Raw genomic sequence first — 21,367 nt, 5'->3', positions numbered from 1 at the left:
TAGGACTTGTCAGCTATTATATTTGAAATTAGGATTTCCTCAGGATTAAAAATGGCCTGAGTAAGGACCATTGGTTATATTAATAAGATGTATTGCTAAAAATCTGTGTTGAAAGATTCAAAAACATTATAAATCACAAATGTTCTTTTGGAAAGTATTGTTTTAAGCTACCGCCTAAGCTATCCATTGCTTTAGATTTAGGGTATAAGGACAGGTTGTAAAGATGAGGGCATTAGTCTGGTATCAAGACCTTTGATGCGGATTCTTAATGAAATGTCACCTTGCGCAGTTGTTACTACTATTGTTGTTTTTCTTCTTTTTTAATATCAAAGTGCTATATAAAATTTAATATCAAATTACAATAGAAAAAAATTAAATACTGATGCTGGTTCATACTGTCATTTATCACTTGGAGGGCAGCCTTTCTACCAACTTAGGCATGATAAAAATTCTTGCCCTGCTTGTCTTTGGAGTTTGTATTTGGTGGTTATGTACTTTCACAGTCTGAAGAAAATCTTAATGTCTATACTGAAGTAGTGATTAAGGCCAGAAAGTAAAGTGGGAGATAAAGAAACAATACCCACACATAGAAAATACTGGAAATAGCAGAGGAGAAGGAGTTGGGAGTAGGGGAATAAATATCTTGACCTCTTTCTTCTCTTGTTAAAACCCCACTATAAACCAGAGAACAAGAGAGTGACACAATCTTAGAGAACTTGGAACAAGGCAGAGAAAGATGGGGAATGGTATGAAAGTGATCTCGGCGAGGCAGTAGCAAGCCGTGGAGTGACGCGAGATCTTAATTCCCTGCCCAGGAATTGAACCTGGGTAGCCTGGATGAGTGGAGAAAGCAATGGCACCCCACTCCAGTACTCTTGCCTGGAAAATCCCATGGACAGAGGAGCCTGGTGGGCTGCCGTCTATGGGGTCACACAGAGTCAGACACTACTGAAGTGACTTAGCAGCAGCAGCAGCAGCAGCCTGGATGAGAACCAGGAATGCTAGCCACCAGACCAGCAAGGGCTAGAGGCTAGGAGTTATTTTCCCCTGGATCTTTGCCCCCAGTGAAGAATGCATTTATCACGGAAGCAGAAACTGTGAATGTAGGTACAAAGTTGATTATTAGAGACATAGCACGAGTGAGAGAGCATATAGAGAAATAGTTTTTTAGTTAAGACAGAAAAAGGCAGAGATGCACACCCAGAGAGAAAGGGTGTGGGTGTTCCCCTTAGTGAGGAGGAGCTCAGTAAAGAGGCGATGAAGCTACCGACATGGGTCAGTTCTTCCATTCTTTGTCTTCCTTCGGGCCCATTATCTGGTTTCTTTTTCCACACCTGACCTACCCTGGGATCCTTCCCTGGGTTGCGTATGCACCCCTCAGCCAAGATGGATCTCAAAGTGAAGGCTTCTGGGAAGAGCAAGACCAGTTATGGCCTGGCTTTATCTCTTGATTGACTCACAGGAGCCTTTCTGTTCATGTGTAGTGTCTCCCTTGTCCCAAAAGAAGGGGAAGTAGAGATCCCTTAATCCTTTACTCAAACAGGGTTTTGCCTCTCTTTGTCTTTGCCATGACTATGACCTTAAGATGTTTACAAGAAACAAACCCTGGCTATTTACCTGGCTGTTTACATTTCAGAGAGCAAGCAGAAGGCTTACTTAACTGGAGCCCACCTATTTCTTGTCTCAAGAAATGGTAACAGTTGTTAAGTATCCAGCCAGAAGCCCACTTCTTTGTGTCCAGTGAAATATAAACAGGAGGCCAGTTGTAAATGTCTAACCTGGAGCCCATCTATCTCCTACATCAAAAGGACAAGTGGAGAATAATCAGCACAGTTTTCAGAGAACTATAAAATTTAATTTTGGATAAGTGGTTCCTTATGAAGTAACTTGGAGGATTCTTTGCTACAGAGAAGCTATTTCCAGGTCTCCTGAAGGAGTTGGGAGCAGTATTGGTATAATTCTGAGAAAGCCACAGAAAGTATGGGAATGAGTGGTGAACACAGATTTACCTATGAAGCTGTTTTAAACTTCTCTGGTCGGCAGTATTCAAAGCCCTGGCTACCTTATTTATTATCTAATTCCTCTTCAAGACACCATTGCCAATGTTGACCTTTGCCAAATGTTCTTTCTCTTTCCAGAAGACTCAGAGTGGCAGAGCTGCAGCTCAGAGGATTAATTTCAGTTTAGGAAAGGACAGCCTAAACAGAGGGATAGGTTTCATGGCTAAAACTTTTTGCTCAGTTAAGAGTCTCTTTGTGTCAGTAAATGCAGCCAAAAGAAAAATTGGGGAATAGCCTTATGAAAACTGGTCACCAAATGTGGCCTTCTGAATTAGTATTGGTTAGCGGGATCTTAAGGCACCATTTCCTCCTCCATTGTCCAAATTTGGAACATGTTAGAATTTGCCAAAGTTGTATTATAATGTTAAATATGACCAATAAATTGGGATAGATCTTTGTGGAAACTTTGCACAGGAAATAATATAGAAGATATAGGCTATAAGATTTCTGTTTTATGTTGAATTTATTCTAAATGGTTCCACTTAGATTTTTAATAGGGCATGGCAGTCCAATCCAGTATTCTTGCCTGGAAAATCCCATGGACAGAGGAGCCTGGTGGGCTACAGTCCATAGGCCCACAAGGAGTCAGACATGGCTGAAGCAAATGAGCACACAGGTTTTTAATAAGTCACTTTTTGTCACTATAGTATTGTTTTGCCAAAGAATTCATCAGGGTATGCTGCTGGACCTAGATAAAAAGGTCTTTTAAATGATAGTACAAACAAAAAGGTTATTTAATATGTAGATTGAGAAACCAAACACTTGCTTAATAACAGCCTTTAATTATTATATAAACAAATAATCAGTTATATTCTCTGACCTTGCTGGGAAATGAGTTTAAGCTAAAAAAGTAAAGATTTAGGCTTGACACATAAGACTTTCCTGAAAAAAGAATAGTTATCTGGGAAAGGAGTTCCTTAGGAACATGTAAGGTGTCCTTTTCTAGATGTCATTAAAAGCTAGCTTGTTTTTTTTGTTGTTGTTAGTTTGGAGAGAGTAGCCCCTCAAGGATCTCTTGTTAGGATTTTATGACTTTTTAGCTTTTGTACTTGGAAAGAATATTTGAATAGGTTACCTTTGCTTTCCTGTCTAATTTGGAATAGAACCCTTGCGTTTAATACATTGCTGTACTCGTGATCAGAGTACATATTCTTAATGATGCATCTGCTCATTCACCTGCTAACCATTAACCCTTGGACTGCGAGGAGATCAAACCAGTCAGTCCTAGAACAGTCCTGAATATTCATTGGAAGGACTGATGCTGAAGCGGAAACTCCAGTACTTTGGCCACCTATTGCAAAGAACTAACTCATTGGAAAAGACCCTGATGATGGGAAAGATGGAAGGCAGGAGGAGAAGGGGACGACAGAGGATGAGATGGTTGGATGGCATCACTGACTCGATGGACATGAATTTGAGTAAACTCTGGGAGTTGGTGATGGACAGGGAAGCCTGGCGTGCTGCAAAGAGTCGGATACGACTAAGTGACTGAACTGAGCTGAACCATTTTCTGACTCTATCTGATAATGTATCTACACTCTACTAAGAAGCAGGTTCTACATTTGATTCAGATACTTAAATACAGGAATTTGGTCTTATCATCTTTCATTATTATGACTAGTTGGCCCAGATCAAGATGGATGACTGAGGAAAAATCAAGTGTTTCCAACTGCTGTTTTACTTCTTGCATCTGGTGAAAAGCATCATTTGCATTTCTAAAGATATTTTTCAAGTGCTTTAGATGTATTTTCTGCAAGGCACCCCAGCCAAATGCAAAATTTGGACAAAGCTCCATTTGATAAGCCCCAGTTTAAAGGCTCCTGATTTCCTGATAAAATGTTTTGGTAGCATAACTAGATGAAGCCAGGCCTTGATAATGCAGTTTCAAGTAAGCTGTTTCTTTAAGAATCATGTATGGTTATAGGTGTCTTTTTAAGACTGTTAGTCTCTGTTGTTTCCAGGGGAGAGAGGTGAAGTTTGAGAGTGCATGGGAAATATTTGTTTAACTTTGGACTCTGTTTAACCTGCTTCTTCTCTCTGATATTTGATTTCCCTTAGAAGTGAACTGAGCTTCATGAATACTTAGAGGTCCAATCAAAGATCATTTGAATACTGAAAATTACAACAAATAAATGATCTTTAGTCAGAAAACATCCTGGCTATTTATTAAACTTTGTTCAGGTTTTCCTATCTCTAGGAACATTGTCCTTGATAAGCTCTTCCCATATAAATGGAAAACCAGGTGATTTATTATTGTAGCAGGCTTTATCTCACTGAGGTGAAACATGGGTTACATCATCTCTTCTGCCAGTTCCTAAATATATATGTTGGACTCTGGTAATTATTAGTTCCTAGACAATTGTTTCAAAGACCAAATATTTTTAAATGTTTTAAAGTCAGGCTAAAGACCTGACATGGACAATGGACTGGTTCAAAATTGGGAAAGGAGTATGTCAAGGCTGTATATTGTCACCATGCTTATTTAACTTCTATGCAGAATACATCATGGAAAATGCTGGGCTGGATGAATGACAAGCTGAAATCAAGATTACCAGGAGAAATATCAACAACCTCAGATATGCAGATGATACCCCTCTAATGGCAGAAAGTGAAGAGGAACTAAAGAGCCTCTTGATGAGAATGAAAGAGGAAAGTGGAAAGGCTGGCTTGAAACTCAACATTCAAAAAACTAAGATCATGGCATCTGGTCCCATGACTTCATGGCAAATAGAAGAGGAAAAAGTGGAAACAGTGACAGGTTTTCTTTTCTTGGGCTCTAAAATCTCTGTGGATGGTGACTATGGCCATGAAATTAAAAGACACTTGCTCCTTGGAAGGAAAGCTATGGCAAAACCTAGACAGCATATTAAAAAGCAGAGACATCTCTTTGCTGACAAAAGTCTGTATAGTCAAAGCTATAACCATTAGTCATGTTCAGATGTGAAAGTTGAACCATAAAGAAAACTGAGCACCCAAAAGTTGATGCTCTACAATTGTGATTTTGGAGAAGACTCTTGAGAGACCTTTGGACAGTAACAAGGTCAAACCAGTCAGTCCTAAAGGAAATCAACCTTGAACATCCATTGGAAGGACTGATTGTGTAGCTGAAGCTCCAATACTTTGGCCACCTGATGTGTAGAGCAACTCATTGGAAAAGACCCTGATGCTGGGAAAAATTGAAGACAGGAAGAGAAGGGAGCGGCAAAGGATGAGATGGTTAGATAGCATCACCGACTCAATGCACATGAGTTTGAGCAAACTCTGGGAGACAGTGGAGGATAGAGGAGCCTGGTGTGCTGCAATCCGTGGGGTTACAAAGAGTCAGACATGACTTAGTGGCTGAACAAAAACAATAAAGTTCTCATAAAAGTGAATGAAGAATAAGAGGCTTTCAAATCTGAGACCTGTCCTTAATTTAGCCAGGTACCTAATTTGCCATACATCTGCTTTTATTTCCACAAGGAGATAACCCTGCCTGTAGCTCAAACACAGGGAGCATCTTTCTTGTTCTTTAAATTCAACTAAATGAAAACCTAGCAGTTTCTAAGCTCACATATGAGACTGTACCCCTTTCCTATTTAAATACATGTTTAAGGAAAAGTTCCTTGTGGTCAAGGAAAGCTGCCTTTCCTCCCTTTGAAAAACTCTCATCCTTCCTTCCCTCTGTACTTGTTTCTCCTAGGGGATGTTCAGTGCCATTAATATGGACACAGCATAGCTGCTCACCAACAGCAAAGGCACTTTTACAAAATCAAATCCTGAGGGTTCTTCTAGCCGATGACAGAGTGAATCCCTCTCTTTGAAGGGAGGGATCCCTGCCACTTTGGACAGGGTTGGGAAATGCCATTTATTGAGAAAGGAAAATATAAAGAAAAGAACATTGACCCAGTGGCTATGCCATCAACAAACAGAAGGGTAATAGGTATGTCATTTAACATGCCTGAAGCCTCAATTGTTTACCTAAAAAGGTAGCTGGTCTCTAAAAATTCATACTGCCGTAAAATTACATAGTTATTGATCTTGAGGACCTTGAATATGGTCACTCGGAACCATACTTCTCCCTTGTCTCTGAAGTCAAAGTGGACCTAGAACTTGTCCAGTGTACGTGAGACTTCAGTCACACACTTCAAAGTGTCACCACGCTTTTCTCTAATATCTACCTAATTCAGGGTAGATTGATCCTGACAGTGATTAAAAGGAATGTGTGTGAGGGAATCTTAGGAGAATTGGCTTGCAGCAAGTGGAAAGGCCTCAGAAATGTTTAAGGCTGTTTTCAAGATCTGGTTATCTTTCAGTTATCTGGTTGATGTTTCCCAAGCAACTTGTTCATAGCTTGTCATAATTTCTAATATAACCACTAAATCGAAGAGCGTAATTCCCAAGCAAACAGAGAGTCAAGCCAAATCCTGTCTCCATTGTTTTTATTACAGGGTGCTATGGAGACCGCATGGACTTTGGAGTCAGCCAGAGCAGGGAGTTCACAATCTGACTCTGCCTTTTTCTGGTTTTGTGATACATGTTAACCTTCCCATGTCCCAGAGTCTTCATCTATAAAACAGCAATACTTAAGTCGTTTGGTTGCTCAGTCATGTCCAGCTCTGCAACCCCATGGACTGTAGCCCACCAGGCTCCTCGGTCCATGGAATTTCCCAGGCAAAAATGGAGTCGGTTGCCATCTTCTACTCCAGGGGATCTTCCCGACCCAGGGATCGAACCCACATATCCTGCATTGACAGGCAGGTTCTTTACCACTGAGCTTCCAGGGAAACCCAATACTTAAGTACTTACTTTAAAAATTATTTTGTATCTCTCTTTAGCATTTATGAAATATCTCATAGAGGTAGTTTCATTTAGGGGATTGTGTGGGTAAAATATCATTTAGGTTTTGAGACCTAAGTCAGGCTTGCTGGGTAGAGGCCCTGGCCTTTGGAGCTAGGTCATACCAGAAGCAGAGCTTTGGATAGTTTTGGGGATCTTGTCTAAAATATCCTTTTATGTTTTCCAGGAATCTGAATTTCTGTGTTTGGAATTTGATGAGGTCAAGGTTAATCAAGTCCTGAAGAAGCTCTCAGAGGTAGAAGAAAGTATCAGCACACTGATGCAACCAGCCTAGCTGAAGATGGAGACGTTGAAGCAGAGGTGTTCGTGATCCCACCCCAGAGGCCTGCTTTTTTAAACAAAGAAAAATCGTATTCCCCTAATAGTATTAAATCCTCAAGTTCAAATCTTGCCTGCCTCTCCTTGCTGTGATTTCTCTGTCTCCCTTTCAGTTACTCTTACAGTTGATCTCCTGCAGAAGTCCTTATCTTTTAGCACACAGAGGCACTCATAAGAGCATTTTTAAAAAAGGACTTAAGGACCCTATCCTCAGAGATTTGAATCCCCCCTCAGACTAGGGTGGGATCAACTTTAGAAACCTTTGCTATGGTGGGTTATTCCTGGCTAGGATTATAGGAATTTATACATGATCAATCATGTAAGAATTTTTAAAAAGGGAGAAAACATTTTACTCATGCAAATACAGGCTGACCAAATGTGGCCTGAACTGAGGCCTGAGGAGCCTGCCTTCCCTAGAAGAGGTTTACTGACCTTAGTAAGACATGAGATGCTTCTGGAACTGATTCAGGCACTTGTATTAGTTCTGCTTAAATCTGAGGGCTGGGGGTGGGTGGCGGTTTTGGGGGGGGGGGCACGGGGGGCGGGGTGGTGGTCTGGTTTGATCTGAGCTACTGGGAAACTTGGACTTTTTTGGAACCTAGAACTAAATTGCCTCATCATTCAGGGACTCCCCTCACTTAGTTCAAGTCAGGATTGTGGGAAGGGAAAACGTCTACTGGAGTGATGGGACGTCTTTTACCTTAGAAATTTTGAGTTATCACGTAAAACCTCTTGAAGAAAATTTCTTTGAGAAAACTAGGTCCTGTTAGAGAGGTTATACCAAACACCAAGAACATTCTAAGAGGATAAATTGTTAACCAGAACGTTAAGGCTGTGGTCCTTGTTGAACAGCTTTTATCGTCTGATAATGATAGCATTCAGAAACTTCAGTTGTCTTTGGGATGTAATGTGTCCCCAAAATGTAGTACTCTTGGTCTGTGGTTACAACATATGTCAGTTCTAATGAATTTATTCCAGGGCAGTAATAATTCTTCTGTTAAGCATTTTCTCCTAAATCAATTTAAAGACATTTTAGGAGCTTTTCCAAAACCAAAGCAGAAAATTTGGTTTCTTCTCTGATTAAGACCATCCCAGCAGTTAGCAAACAATGACCAGAAGGTTTTGAATGTAGCCTCTGTGGACCCTTCAGAAAACGTCTTCAAACAGTATGGTAAACAGAATCAGAGAAGTCGTGTGGTTTGGTGAAAGAGCTATTAAAACTTGCTTTCTGTTCTCAGGGCTACTGTCAATTGATCCAGGAGAATTTAGATAATGTCTCCTGTTGTAAAATGAAGGAAAAGAATATCTCATCAGATGGAATTCCAGATATCACTGGAAGGGAGAACTGTACCTACCATGTTAGTCTTGGATCACATTTCCAGCCTGAAGGAACAGCCCATGGGTCCACAGGGAGAAGACATCATTGTCGTGGTTTGAAGCTCTATTTAGGTCATCCTGTGAAAGTAACAGCCGCAGAAGTGGACATAGGCTTGGTCATTATATCATCAAACCCTGAGTCTTTGGAAAAACTACTAATGTATACTGAATTTTTCAGAATAATAATAAAAGAAACTGGTTGCTGAAGGTGGGTCCCACATTTAACACTAAACACTTTTGAGTGCAAGTGGCTTTAGACAGGCTATGTTTATGTGTGTTTTGTGTTTACTGCTGATACTTCACTTTCTGATTGCCAAAGGTGTATATGTTTGTTATAGTCTTGTGAAAATATAAAACACAGAAAGAAGAGTTAAATGATCCATCAACCTAATAAACACAGATAACAAAAAGAAGGCTAGGACTAGAAAGGGAGTTGCTTTTTCCCTGAATAAATTCCTGAAAGTGGAGCACATAGGTTTTTTCCCAAGTTTTGTTTTTTTGTTTTCACTGAGGTATGATTGATGTACAGAGTGCAGTTTTTAAGACTTTACTAAACATTACAAATTCCTTTTCAGTTAATGTCAGGTTAAAAATCAGTTTGTCTTACCTCTAAGAATATATGAGGCTTAATCATTCCCTTTCTTGACTATTGGATATTATCTGGATTTTGTATTTTCTGGTGAGTGAGGGAGTGAAAATCGCTCAGTTGTGTCCAACACTGTAACACCATGGACTGTAGCCCACCAGGCTCCTCTGTCATGGAATTTTCCAGGCAAGAATACTGGAGTGGTTTGCCATTTCCTTCTCCAGGGGGTCTTCCCAACCCAGGGATCAAACCCAGGTCTCCTGTGTTGCAGGCAGATTCTTTACCATCTGAGCCACCAGAGAAATTTCTGTGTTTTCTGGTACTAACCTATTTTTGTAAATTTTTGTAAGGGGAACTTTCTTATACTAGGACATCTTCCTGGGGATAGTGCTAGCATGGAGAAAGGACCAGAGAAGGAAAAAACTGTCAGAAAGGTCCTAGCAGACCCCACTAGGTTGCCTACTTCTTTAATCCTAGATTAAAATCACCTTAGAGTTCAGGAAGTGTGGGGCAAAATAAAAACAACCCTCAGCCTGAAATGGGCCTTGCAGAAATTGTCCATTGGTAAATCATAAGCACTGTAACTCCCAGTCTGTTTAGGAACAGTATAGAAAGGCCAAACATTGCACACAAAAGAAGCTTCAGATTCAGTAGTTTCATGTTGCTAAGGAGCAAAAGCCTTGGCCTTGTTCTCAGGACTGCCTTATCTTGGAAGCTCTGGTGCTAGTGGCTTAATCATTGGAGGCTTAAATTCAACCATTATAGTCTCTTTCTTTTATAGAACCTGTCTTCCAAGGTGTTGTTCTAATGATGATTCAGAATAAATCACAGCATTTTAAAGTTTAGCAATTCTTTGCCAGCTGAGCCGCAAGGGAAGCCCATGAATACTGGAGTGGGTACCTTCTCCAGTAGATCGTCCCAACCCAGGAATCAAAGCAGGGTCTCCTGCAATGCACGCGGATTCTTTACCAACCGAGCTATCAGGGAAGCCCCTACTTTAACTTCAGTTCAGTCGCTCAGTCGTGTCTGACTCTTTGTGACCCAGGAATTGCAGCATGCCAGGCCTCTCTGTCCATCACCAACTCCTGGAGTTCACCCAAACTCATGTCCATTAAGTCGGTGATGCCATCCAGCCATCTCATCCTCAGTCGTCCCCTTCTCCAGCCCCCAATCCCTCCCAGCATCAGAGTTTTTTCCAATGAGTCAACTCTTCTCATGAGGTGGGCAAAGTACTGGAGTTTGCCCTTTGGCATCATTCCTTCCAAAGAATACCCAGGACTGATCTCCTTTAGAATGGACTGTTTGGATCTCCTTGCAGTCCAAGGGACTCTCAAGAGTCTTCTCCAACACCACAGTTCAAAATCATCAGTTCTTCGGCACTCAGCTTTCTTCACAGTCCAACTCTTACATCCATACATGACTACGGAAAAAACCATAGCCTGAACTAGACGGAACTTTCTTGGCAAAGTAATATCTCTGCTTTTGAATATGCTATCTAGGTTGGTTATAACTTTCCTTCCAAGGAGTAAGCATCTTTTAATTTCATGGCTGCAATAACCATCTGCAGTGATTTTGGAGCCCAAAAAAATAAAGTCTGACACTGTTTCCCCATCTATTTGTCATGAAGTGATGGGACCAGATGCCATGATCTTAGTTTTCTCAATGTTGAGCTTTACGCCAACTTTTTACCCTTCCTCTTTCACTGTCATCAAGAGGCTTTTTAGTTCCTCTTCACTTTCTGCCATAAGGGTGGTGTCATCTGCATATCTGAGGTTATTGATATTTCTCCCAGCAATCTTGATTCTAGCTTGTGCTTCTTCTAGCCCAGCGTTTCTCATGATGTCCTCTGAATATAAGTTGAATAAACAGGGTGACAATATACACCCTTGATGTACTCCCTATACTATTTGGAACCAGTCTGTTGTTCCATGTCCAGTTCTAACTTGCTTCCTGACCTGCATACAGGTTTCTCAAGAGGCAGGTCAGGTGGTCTGGTATTCCCATCTCTTTCAGAATTTCCAACAGTTTATTGTGATCCACACAGTCAAAAGCTTTGGCATAGTCAATAAAGCAGAAATAGATGTTTTTCTGGAACTCTCTTGCTTTTTTGATGATCCAGCAGATGTTGGCAATTTGATCTCTGGTTCCTCTGTGTTTTCTAAAACCAGCTTGAACATCTGAAGTTCACGGTTCACGTGTTGCTGAAGCCTGGCTTGGAGAATTTTGAGCATTGCTTTACTGGCATGTGAGATGAGTGCAATTGTGTGGTCGTTTGAGCATTCTTTGGCATTGCCTTTCTTTGGGATTGGAAGGAAAACTGACCTTTTCCAGTCCTGTGGCCACTGCTGAGTTTTCCAAATTTGCTGGCATATTGAGTGCAGCACTTTCACAGCATCATCTTTCAGGATTTGAAATAGCTCAACTGGAATTCCATCACTTCCACTAGCTTTGTTTGTAGTGATGCTTTCTAAAGCCCACTTGACTTCACATTCCAGGATGTCTGGCTCTAGGTGAGTGATCACTCCATCGTGATTATCTGGGTTGTGAAGACTTTTTTGTACAGTTCTTCTGTGTATTCTTGCCACCTCTTCTTAATATCTTCTGCTTCTGTTAGGTCCATACCATTTCTGTCCTTTATTGAGCCCATCTTTGCATGAAATGGTCCCTTGGTATCTCTAATTTTCTTAAAGAGATCTCTAGTCTTTCCCATTCTGTTGTTTTCCTCTATTTCTTTGCACTGATCGCTGAGGAAGGCTTTCTTATCTCTCCTTGCTATTCTTTGGAACTCTGCATTCAGAGGCTTATATCTTTCCTTTTCTCCTTGGCTTTTCGCTTCTCTTCTTTTCACAGCTATTTGTAAGGCCTCCCCAGACAGCCATTTTGCTTTTTTGCATTTCTTTTCCGTGGGGATGGTCTTGATCCCTGTCTCCTGTACAATGTCACGAACCTCCGACAATAGTTCATCAGGCACTCTATCTATCAGATCTAGTCCCTTAAATCTATTTCTCACTTCCACTGTATAATCATAAGGGATTTGATTTAGGTCATACTTGAATGGTCTAGTGGTTTTCCCCACTTTCTTCAATTTAAGTCTGAATTTGTCAATAAGGAGTTCATGATCTGAGCCACAGTCAGCTCCCGGTCTTGTTTTTGCTGACTGTATAGAGCTTCTTCATCTTTGGCTGCAAAGAATATAATCAATCTGATTTTGGTGTTGACCATCTGGTGATGTCCATGTGTAGAGTCTTCTCTTGTGTTGTTGGAAGAGGGTGTTTGCTATGACCAGTGCATTTTCTTGGCAAAACTCTATTAGTCTTTGCCTTGCTTCATTCCGCATTTCAAGGCCAAATTTGCCTGTTACGCCAGGTGTTTCTTGACTTCCTACTTTTGCATTCCAGTCCCCTATAATGAAAAGGACATCTTTTTTGGGTGTTAGTTCTAAAAGGTCTTGTAGGTCTTCATAAAACCATTCAACTTCAGCTTCTTCAGCATTACTGGTTGGGGCATAGACTTAGATTACTGTGATACTGAATGGTTTGCCTTGAATGTTTGTTAACAGAGATCATTCTGTTGTTTTTGAGCTTGCATCCAAGTACTGCATTTCGGACTCTTTTGTTGACCATGATGGCTACTCCATTTTTTCTAAGGAATTCTTATCCAGAGTAGTAGATATAATGGTCATCTGAGTTAAATTCACCCATTCTAGTCCATTTTAGTTCGCTGATTCCTAGAATGTGGACGTTCACTCTTGCCATCTCCTGTTTGACCACTTCCAATTTGCCTTGATTCATGGACCTGACATTCCAGGTTCCTATGCAATATTGCTCTTTACAGCATCGGACCTTGCTTCTATCACCAGTCACATCCACAACTTGGTATTGTTTTTGCTTTGGCTCCATCCCTTCATTCTTTCTGGAGGTATTTCTCCACTGATCTCCAGTAGCATATTGGGCACCTAGTGACCTGGGGAGTACCTCTTTCAGTATCCTACCATTTTGCCTTTTCATAGTGTTCATGGGGTTCTCAAGGAAAGAATACTGGATTGCCATTCCCTTCTCCAGTGGACCATATTCTGTCAGACCTCTCCACCATGACCCACCCATCTTGGGGGCCCCACATGGCATGCCTTCATTTCATCGAGTTAGACAAGGCTGTGGTCCGTGATATTAGATTGACTAGTTTTCTGTGAGTATGGTTTCAGTGTGTCTGCCCTCTGATGCCCTCTTGCAACACCTACCATCTTACTTGGGTTCCTCTTACCTTGGACTTGGGGTATCTCTTCATGGCTGCTCCAGCAAAGCGCAGCCGCTGCTCCTTACCTTGGATGAGGGGTATGCAATCAGGTAGTGAGAAACCAAGGATGACATTAAGGATATGAAATCTTGAGTAGCTGACATTGTGTCAAGCTAGTAGTTCTTGAAATTCTTTTTTTAGACCTGAGTGAAAATTTAGAAAACAGAATATAATATCTATTCAAGGAAATTTAGGTATGACCTAATCAAATTCCTTATGATTATACAGGAAGTAAGAAATAGATTTAAGGGACTAGATCTGATAGATAGAGTGCCTGATGAACTATTGTCGGAGGTTCGTGACATTGTACAGGAGACAGGGATCAAGACCATCCCCATGGAAAAGAAATGCAAAAAAGCAAAATGGCTGTCTGGGGAGGCCTTACAAATAGCTGTGAAAAGAAGAGAAGCGAAAAGCCAAGGAGAAAAGGAAAGATATAAGCCTCTGAATGCAGAGTTCCAAAGAATAGCAAGGAGAGATAAGAAAGCCTTCCTCAGCGATCAGTGCAAAGAAATAGAGGAAAACAACAGAATGGGAAAGACTAGAGATCTCTTTAAGAAAATTAGAGATACCAAGGGACCATTTCATGCAAAGATGGGCTCAATAAAGGACAGAAATGGTATGGACCTAACAGAAGCAGAAGATATTAAGAAGAGGTGGCAAGAATACACAGAAGAACTGTACAAAAAAGTCTTCACAACCCAGATAATCACGATGGAGTGATCACTCACCTAGAGCCAGACATCCTGGAATGTGAAGTCAAGTGGGCTTTAGAAAGCATCACTACAAACAAAGCTAGTGGAAGTGATGGAATTCCAGTTGAGCTATTTCAAATCCTGAAAGATGATGCTGTGAAAGTGCTGCACTCAATATGCCAGCAAATTTGGAAAACTCAGCAGTGGCCACAGGACTGGAAAAGGTCAGTTTTCCTTCCAATCCCAAAGAAAGGCAATGCCAAAGAATGCTCAAACGACCACACAATTGCACTCATCTCACATGCCAGTAAAGCAATGCTCAAAATTCTCCAAGCCAGGCTTCAGCAATACGTGAACCGTGAACTTCAGATGTTCAAGCTGGTTTTAGAAAACACAGAGGAACCAGAGATCAAATTGCCAACATCTGCTGGATCATCAAAAAAGCAAGAGAGTTCCAGAAAAACATCTATTTCTGCTTTATTGACTATGCCAAAGCTTTTGACTGTGTGGATCACAATAAACTGTTGGAAATTCTGAAAGAGATGGGAATACCAGACCACCTGACCTGCCTCTTGAGAAACCTGTATGCAGGTCAGGAAGCAAGTTAGAACTGGACATGGAACAACAGACTGGTTCCAAATAGTATAGGGAGTACATCAAGGGTGTATATTGTCACCCTGTTTATTCAACTTATATTCAGAGGACATCATGAGAAACGCTGGGCTAGAAGAAGCACAAGCTAGAATCAAGATTGCTGGGAGAAATATCAATAACCTCAGATATGCAGATGACACCACCCTTATGGCAGAAAGTGAAGAGGAACTAAAGAGACTCTTGATAAAAGTGAAAGAGAAGAGTGAAAAAGTTGGCGTAAAGCTCAACATTGAGAAAACTAAGATCATGGCATCTGGTCCCATCACTTCATGGCAACTATATGGGGAAACAGTGGAAACAGTGTCAGACTTTATTTTTTTGGGCTCCAAAATCACTGCAGATGGTGATTGCAGCCAAGAAATTAAAGGACACTTACTCCTTGGAAATAAGGTTATGACCAACCTAGACAGCATATTCAAAAGCAGAGACATTACTTTGCCATCAAAGGTCCGTCTAGTCAAGGCTATGGTTTATCCCGTGGTCATGTATGGATGTAAGAGTTGGACTGTGAAGAAAGCTGAGTGCCAAGGAATTGATGATTTTGAACTGTGGTGTTGGAGAAGACTTGAGAGTTCCTTGGATTGCAAGGAGATCTAACCAGTTCATTCTAAAGGAGATCATTCCTTGGTGTTCTTTGGAAGGACTGATGCTAAAGCTGAAACTCCAGTATTTTGCCCACCTCATACGAAGAGTTGACTCATTGGAAAAGACTCTGATGCTGGGAGGGGTTGGGGGCAGGAGGAGAAGGGGACGACAGAGGATGAGATGGCTGGATTGCATCACCAACTCGATGGACATGAGTTTGGATGATGGACAGCAAGGCTTGGCACGTGCAATTCATGGGGTCACAAAGATTCGGAGACAACTGAGCGACTGAACTGAACTGAAAGGAAAATAAACATTAAACAAATGTTAGAAAATATTGTTTCTGAAATACACAATAAATATCTAAACGACTGAAGCGACCTTGTAAAGAAGGAAGGCTTCCAGAGTCAGCTCAGAAATGATTGGATATTTTCCTGAAAGAACAAGATGCTAGTTGCCACTTCATAATTCTTAACTGTCTAACATCCCAGTCAAGGTTTTCAAAATCTTAGATGGTGATGTAGCTAGCAGAAGGGAAAACTAGATGCAAAGTGTTTAGATTTTTATATCTAACTTTGAGAAATATCAATTTATAAGTAAGTGGAGTCAGTTCTCCCTTATCTGGGACAGCTATAATCATCTCTCACTGCATCACAACTGCATACCGCACTCACTAGCCTTTGTTGCAAAAGAATCTGCCTCATCCTGCTTCCTGTTAGATAAATGGTGTAATAACTGACAAGTTTAGTACAAGTATTATCAGAATAAAATACTAAATCTATGCAGGAGAAGATAGTAAAATATGAGTATTTATATGTTTTACTCACCAAGGAAAATAAGTAGACTTTTTCTGACTTATCTGCTCTTGGCTTGTTTTCTGTTTCCTGCTGGTGTTAGTGTTTCAAGTTCTGTTGATTGACAGTATGCAGGCGGGGGAGAAATGGAAAGGGAGAAAATGCAGATTCAATTGTACGAGTGGAATAAGAGATTAAACTACTAGTTTAAAAGGTATTTAGGGTTAATCATGAAAATAGGTGAAATCTTTAATGCTCCTATTATACTGCAAAAAAAGTAGCACATGCTCTTTAAAAATTATTGAAGATTATTTAATTTTAAAATCAGCATAGAATTATATAGAACCAAAATTCAATCTTCCTTGTCTTTTGCTTAAAAAAAAAACAACTCTCCTCTGAAGTAGTTACTGTTGATAGTCTAGAATGTGTGTTGCCTTCCAGACACTTTCTATGCATATTGGAGTAAGGGGTATAAACATACATACACACATATACTGTCTCTATATATGTTTATACAGTTATATGTTCAGATTCCTTCAAAGCATCATTTTAGATGCATTTTAGTTAGGTTCTTAACGTTTGGATAACGCATGGTGTCTTAAAGAACAATGAGAGCTATGGTTTCTCTCTCCCGGAAAAAGACATGCATATATATGTTCACTGAATTTTTCTTTCAGTCTCAGCTTTATGAATTCCCAGAAGGCAATCTGCTGCCACCTCTGAGTGAGTGAAAGTCGCTCAGTGTTCGACTCTGCAACTCCATGGACTGTAGCCTGCCAGGCTCCTCTGTCCATGGAATTCTCCAGGCAAGAATACTGGAGTGGGTTGCCATTCTCTTCTCCAGAAGATCTTCTGACTCAGGGATTGAACCTGGCTCTCTTGCATTGCAAGCAGATTCTTTACTGTCTGAGCCACTAGGGAAGGGGCTCCTCTACCAACTCCCTGAGGCTTCTGGAGCCAGGGACAACCAAGAGAACAGCAGCAAATTATAGTGGATTTGGGAAGGATTATTATTTATAGCAGAAGTCTCATGAATCAGTATGCTCAGGATACCCTTAGTTGAATTTTCTGGTCAACAGAGTTTATCACAAAATCTTTTACTATCACAAAACTTTTAGTCAAAAACTATATAACAAGCCTGAGTTCACTCACCTGTGTGATAGCCAGGGGTCCCTCAATAGTCCACCCTCATCACTTCATGCCTGCGGAACTCTCACTCCTGCTGTCACAGCACCTGTGGCATTTTAATACGCCTCCTTGTCTGCACCTGTATCTCCCCCACCTCCACCCCAGAGGCTGTGAATTCCTTAAGGGAGGGACCTTATCCCATCATCTTTGTATCCTTCCCCCTCCCCTGCCTGCAAAAGTCTCCACAATTGTGCTTGAGATGAAAGCTGATCAGAGGTGTGATGATCGAGCTGAGTACTAATCAAATCCATGGCTTCCATGTAGTAGGGGAAAAGAAAGTATTAGTCAGAGAGATCTAGGTTTGAATCACAGCTCAACACAGGCCTGACTGTGACCTCAGGCAAGTTTAATTTTCTCATCTGAAAATAGGGAGAACTTTTTTTTTAATATATAAAATGGATGATAAATCACATTCACAGGGTTATATACTATTGGGTAAATAGAACTTAGGAGATAATCTAAAAAATGTCTTTTAGAGACCCAAGGGCTCATTGACCTGGGTCAGATCCTGGCTCTTTTATTTACAAGTTGTGCAAGCTAGAGCAACTTATTTACCATCTCTGTGTTCCAGTTTCTTCATTTGTAAAAATGGAATAATAATACAATAATACTTATCTCATTTGGCATATTGGGAGAATAAAATGAGTTAGGTAGAAAAGACTTCTCAGGTGGTACCAGAGGTAAAGAATCTGCCTGCTAATGCAGGAGACCTGCAGAGATGCAGGTTCAATCCCTGGGTCAGAAAGATCCCCAAGAGTAAGAAATGGCACCCCACTCCAATATTCTTGCCTGGAAACTTCCATGGGCAGAGGAGCCTTGAGGGCTACAGTCCATAGGGTCACAAGAGTGTGACGTGACTGAGCACAATATGTAGAAAACCCCTGGAATAATATCTGCATAGAGTTGGCACATATGTTTGCTGCTACTATTATTATTATCATTATTATTACTGTTAGGAACTCCTCAGGAAGCTGAAAACCAATAACCATGAAGCAGTTTACAAGCAATTCAGGTCAGTAGCCAATTAAGTGCTAAATTGAATGGTGCTAACACAATCGCTATGAAAGTTTCAGCAAGGAGAAAGGTCGGAGGGGGCTGGAGTCAGCAGGAAAGGTTTAAGCCAAAACTTTTTAAAATCAGGTGAAATTGTGAAGACTAAAGAGGTACGTCTTTTGATCTGGAGGTGTAAAGGGAACACAAGTCCAGGAATGGGTAGACTCACTCCTCTTCATGGAAGGGTCCTGTCTTTCCTCTTGGTGTGGATGTTTACAAATCTGAGTCATATCTGGCTGTACATCTGGGACTCAGGATCTAGGTGATGAGTTGTTGCAAATGAAGAGCTGAGAAAAGGGAGACTCAATCAGTGGTGTTCCCATGGAAGACAAACAAAGCTAAACATAGCTGGAGTCAGAAAACCTGTGACTGCCAACAGACGTGGGACTGCGCAACCTAACAAAGCCCAGGGCTCCCTCCCTCCCTGAGGAGATGAGGCCACAAGCAGTTTCTGCAGCTGAACTGTGTGCCCATTCTGGCTCGACTGGGAAGGAAGGTGAGGTCTGATGTTCTCTCAAGGGTGATCTACCTCCTGAAGAGAATCCCCAGGGCCTAGATTCTGGACAGGGAAGGGAAAGCAAGGAAAACATAAAAAGAGACTTTGTCTTGTTTGTCCATGATATTCATATTCATGTTCCCCAAACAGTTTGCAGGAAGGAATGAGTGTTCTTTAAAAAAAAAAAAAATACTACCTGCTCTTTCGCTCAAAGCAGCGTTACATTGTGGTGACTTAAAGGGGGTGAAGGTTGTTACTTTGCAAAACTGAACTTTGCCCAGAGGGTTTGTATTTGCTATCAACCAACATCAGCCAAAGAGTGGCACCCAGGAAAGTGGATGCGACAGGTAACATTCACTCTTCCCTGAAGCCCCAGCCTAACCTGGAGTGACTAGCCCAGGTAGGGGCTAGAGATGAGGTGCTAGATCCTCTGGGGAGTGAAGGTCCACCTGGCTTTGGACCTCAGACCAAGGAGGTACCTTTCTCCAGATCCCCTCTGAGGTGGAAGAAAGCAAATCACCTTGTGAGTTACTTATTGTGTGATCCAACAAAGTGTAGATGTAACCTTTTGCTAGATAGTGTACCACCACCTCCAACATGGTCCATAGGCAATTTAGAGAAAAATCTCCCTTCCAATCATGAAGTAGGTAAAATAAATAGTAAATAAGGAAGTAACAACTATCCAGATAATTCAAGCTGAGGAGTATCCAATGGGCAAGTTATCAGACCCACCCAATTCCCTTACTGAGACAGATGGGAAAAGCTGATCCTTCTCTTCATTTGTGCTTATGTGTATGATTTTAATAAAGGGGGAAAGGTAAGGCAAAGGTTTAATAAACAGTTCCTTTCCTCTCCCTGTACATACAGGGAGCAGTTGAGCAAAAAGCTAAGGGAATTTGATTCAGAAGTTCCCTGAAGAGCTGGAGAAACCTCACTGGGGACCTGACCCTGGGAGAATCAACTTGTAGCTCCTGTGTGCAAGAAACCTGGGAATCACTGCCCGAGGGGCAAGACCCAGCTGGTTCCCTGTTGCCCTGTGTGAGTCCCCTGGGGAGCAGTGGTTGCTGCATAACAGCTGGGCCATTCTTTGTCGGTGGAACACCACACCTAGTTTTGTACCTGGAAGCTTAGCAATTAACAAACAACTGTGAACTTCCAGATGTCCAAGCTGGTTTTAGAAAACGCAGAGGAACCAGAGATCAATTGCCAACATCCACTGGATCATGGGAAAAGCAAGAGAGTTCCAGAAAAACATCTATTTCTGCTTTATTGACTATGCCAAAGCCTTTGACTGTGGGATCACAATAAACTCTGGAAAATTCTGAAAGACATGGGAATACCAGACCACCTGACCTGCCTCTTGAGAAACCTATATGTAGGTCAGGAAGCAACAGTTAGAACTGGACATGGAACAACAGACTGGTTCCAAATAGGAAAAGGAGTACGTCAAGGCTGTATATTGTCACCCTGCTTATTTAACCTCTATGCAGAGGACATCATGAGAAACACTGGGCTGGAAGAAGCACAAGCTGCAATCAAGATTGCCAGGAGAAATATCAATAACCTCAGATATGCAGATGACACTTTATGGCAGAAAATGAAGAAGAACTAAAGAGCCTTTTGATGAAAGTGAAAGAGGAGATGAAAAAGTTGGCTTAAAGCTCAACATTCAGAAAACGAAGATCATGGCATCTGGTCCCAACACTTCATGGCAAATAGATGGAGAAACAGTGGAAACAGTGGCTGACTCTATTTTTCTGGGCTCCAAAATCACTGCAGATGGTGATTGCAGCCATGAAATTAATGACGGTTACTCCTTGGAAGAAAGTTATGACTAACCTAGACAGCATATTAAAAAGCAGAGACATTAGTTTGTCAACAAAGGTCCATCTAGTCAAGGCTCTGGTTTTTCCAGTGGTCATGTATGGATGTGAGAGTTGGACTATAAAGAGGGCTGAGCACAGAAGAATTGATGCTTTTGCACTGTGGTGTTGGAGAAGACTCTTGAGAGTCCCTTGGACTGCAAGGAGATCCAGCCAGTCCACCCTAGAGGAGATCAGTCCTGTGTATTCATTGAAAGGACTGATGTTGAAGCTGAAACTTCAGTACTTTGGCCACCTGATGGAAAGAGCTGACTCATTTGAAAAGACCCTGATGCTGGGAAAGGTTGACAGCAGAAGGAGAAGCGGATGACAGAGGATGAGATGGTTGGATGGCATCACCAACTCAATGGACATGAGTTTGGGTAAACTCTGGGAGTTGGTGATGGACAGGGAAGCCTGGCATGCTGTGGCTCATGGAGTCGCAATGAGTCACACATGACTGAGTGACTAAACTGAACTGAACTAACTGTGGTTTGTTAAGGATTTGGTATGAGGAGGGATTAAAGTCTCATCCTTTTCTTCCATTTTGTTATTTTATCCTTATCC

The 21,367-nt window shown here is 41.3% G+C and overlaps 1 protein-coding gene across 2 annotated transcripts in view; it reads left to right on the top strand.

Annotated features, from left to right (window-relative positions):
- COMMD1 (copper metabolism domain containing 1) overlaps positions 1-7,261 on the top strand; it is a 168,639-nt gene extending 161,378 nt beyond the window's left edge. For both annotated transcript variants that reach the window (XM_068984183.1, XM_068984184.1), the window contains one exon: positions 7,066-7,261. In XM_068984183.1, coding sequence (XP_068840284.1) covers positions 7,066-7,173 — 108 coding nt within the window. In that variant the 3' untranslated portion in view covers positions 7,174-7,261. The remainder of the gene's footprint in view (positions 1-7,065) is intronic.
- The last annotated feature ends 14,106 nt before the right edge of the window (positions 7,262-21,367 follow it).

Source organism: Capricornis sumatraensis, chromosome 1 (genome assembly GCF_032405125.1).
Source record: "Capricornis sumatraensis isolate serow.1 chromosome 1, serow.2, whole genome shotgun sequence".
In the NCBI taxonomy this organism is placed as follows: domain Eukaryota; kingdom Metazoa; phylum Chordata; class Mammalia; order Artiodactyla; family Bovidae; genus Capricornis; species Capricornis sumatraensis.
This window is presented reverse-complemented; position numbering and strand designations above follow the sequence as displayed.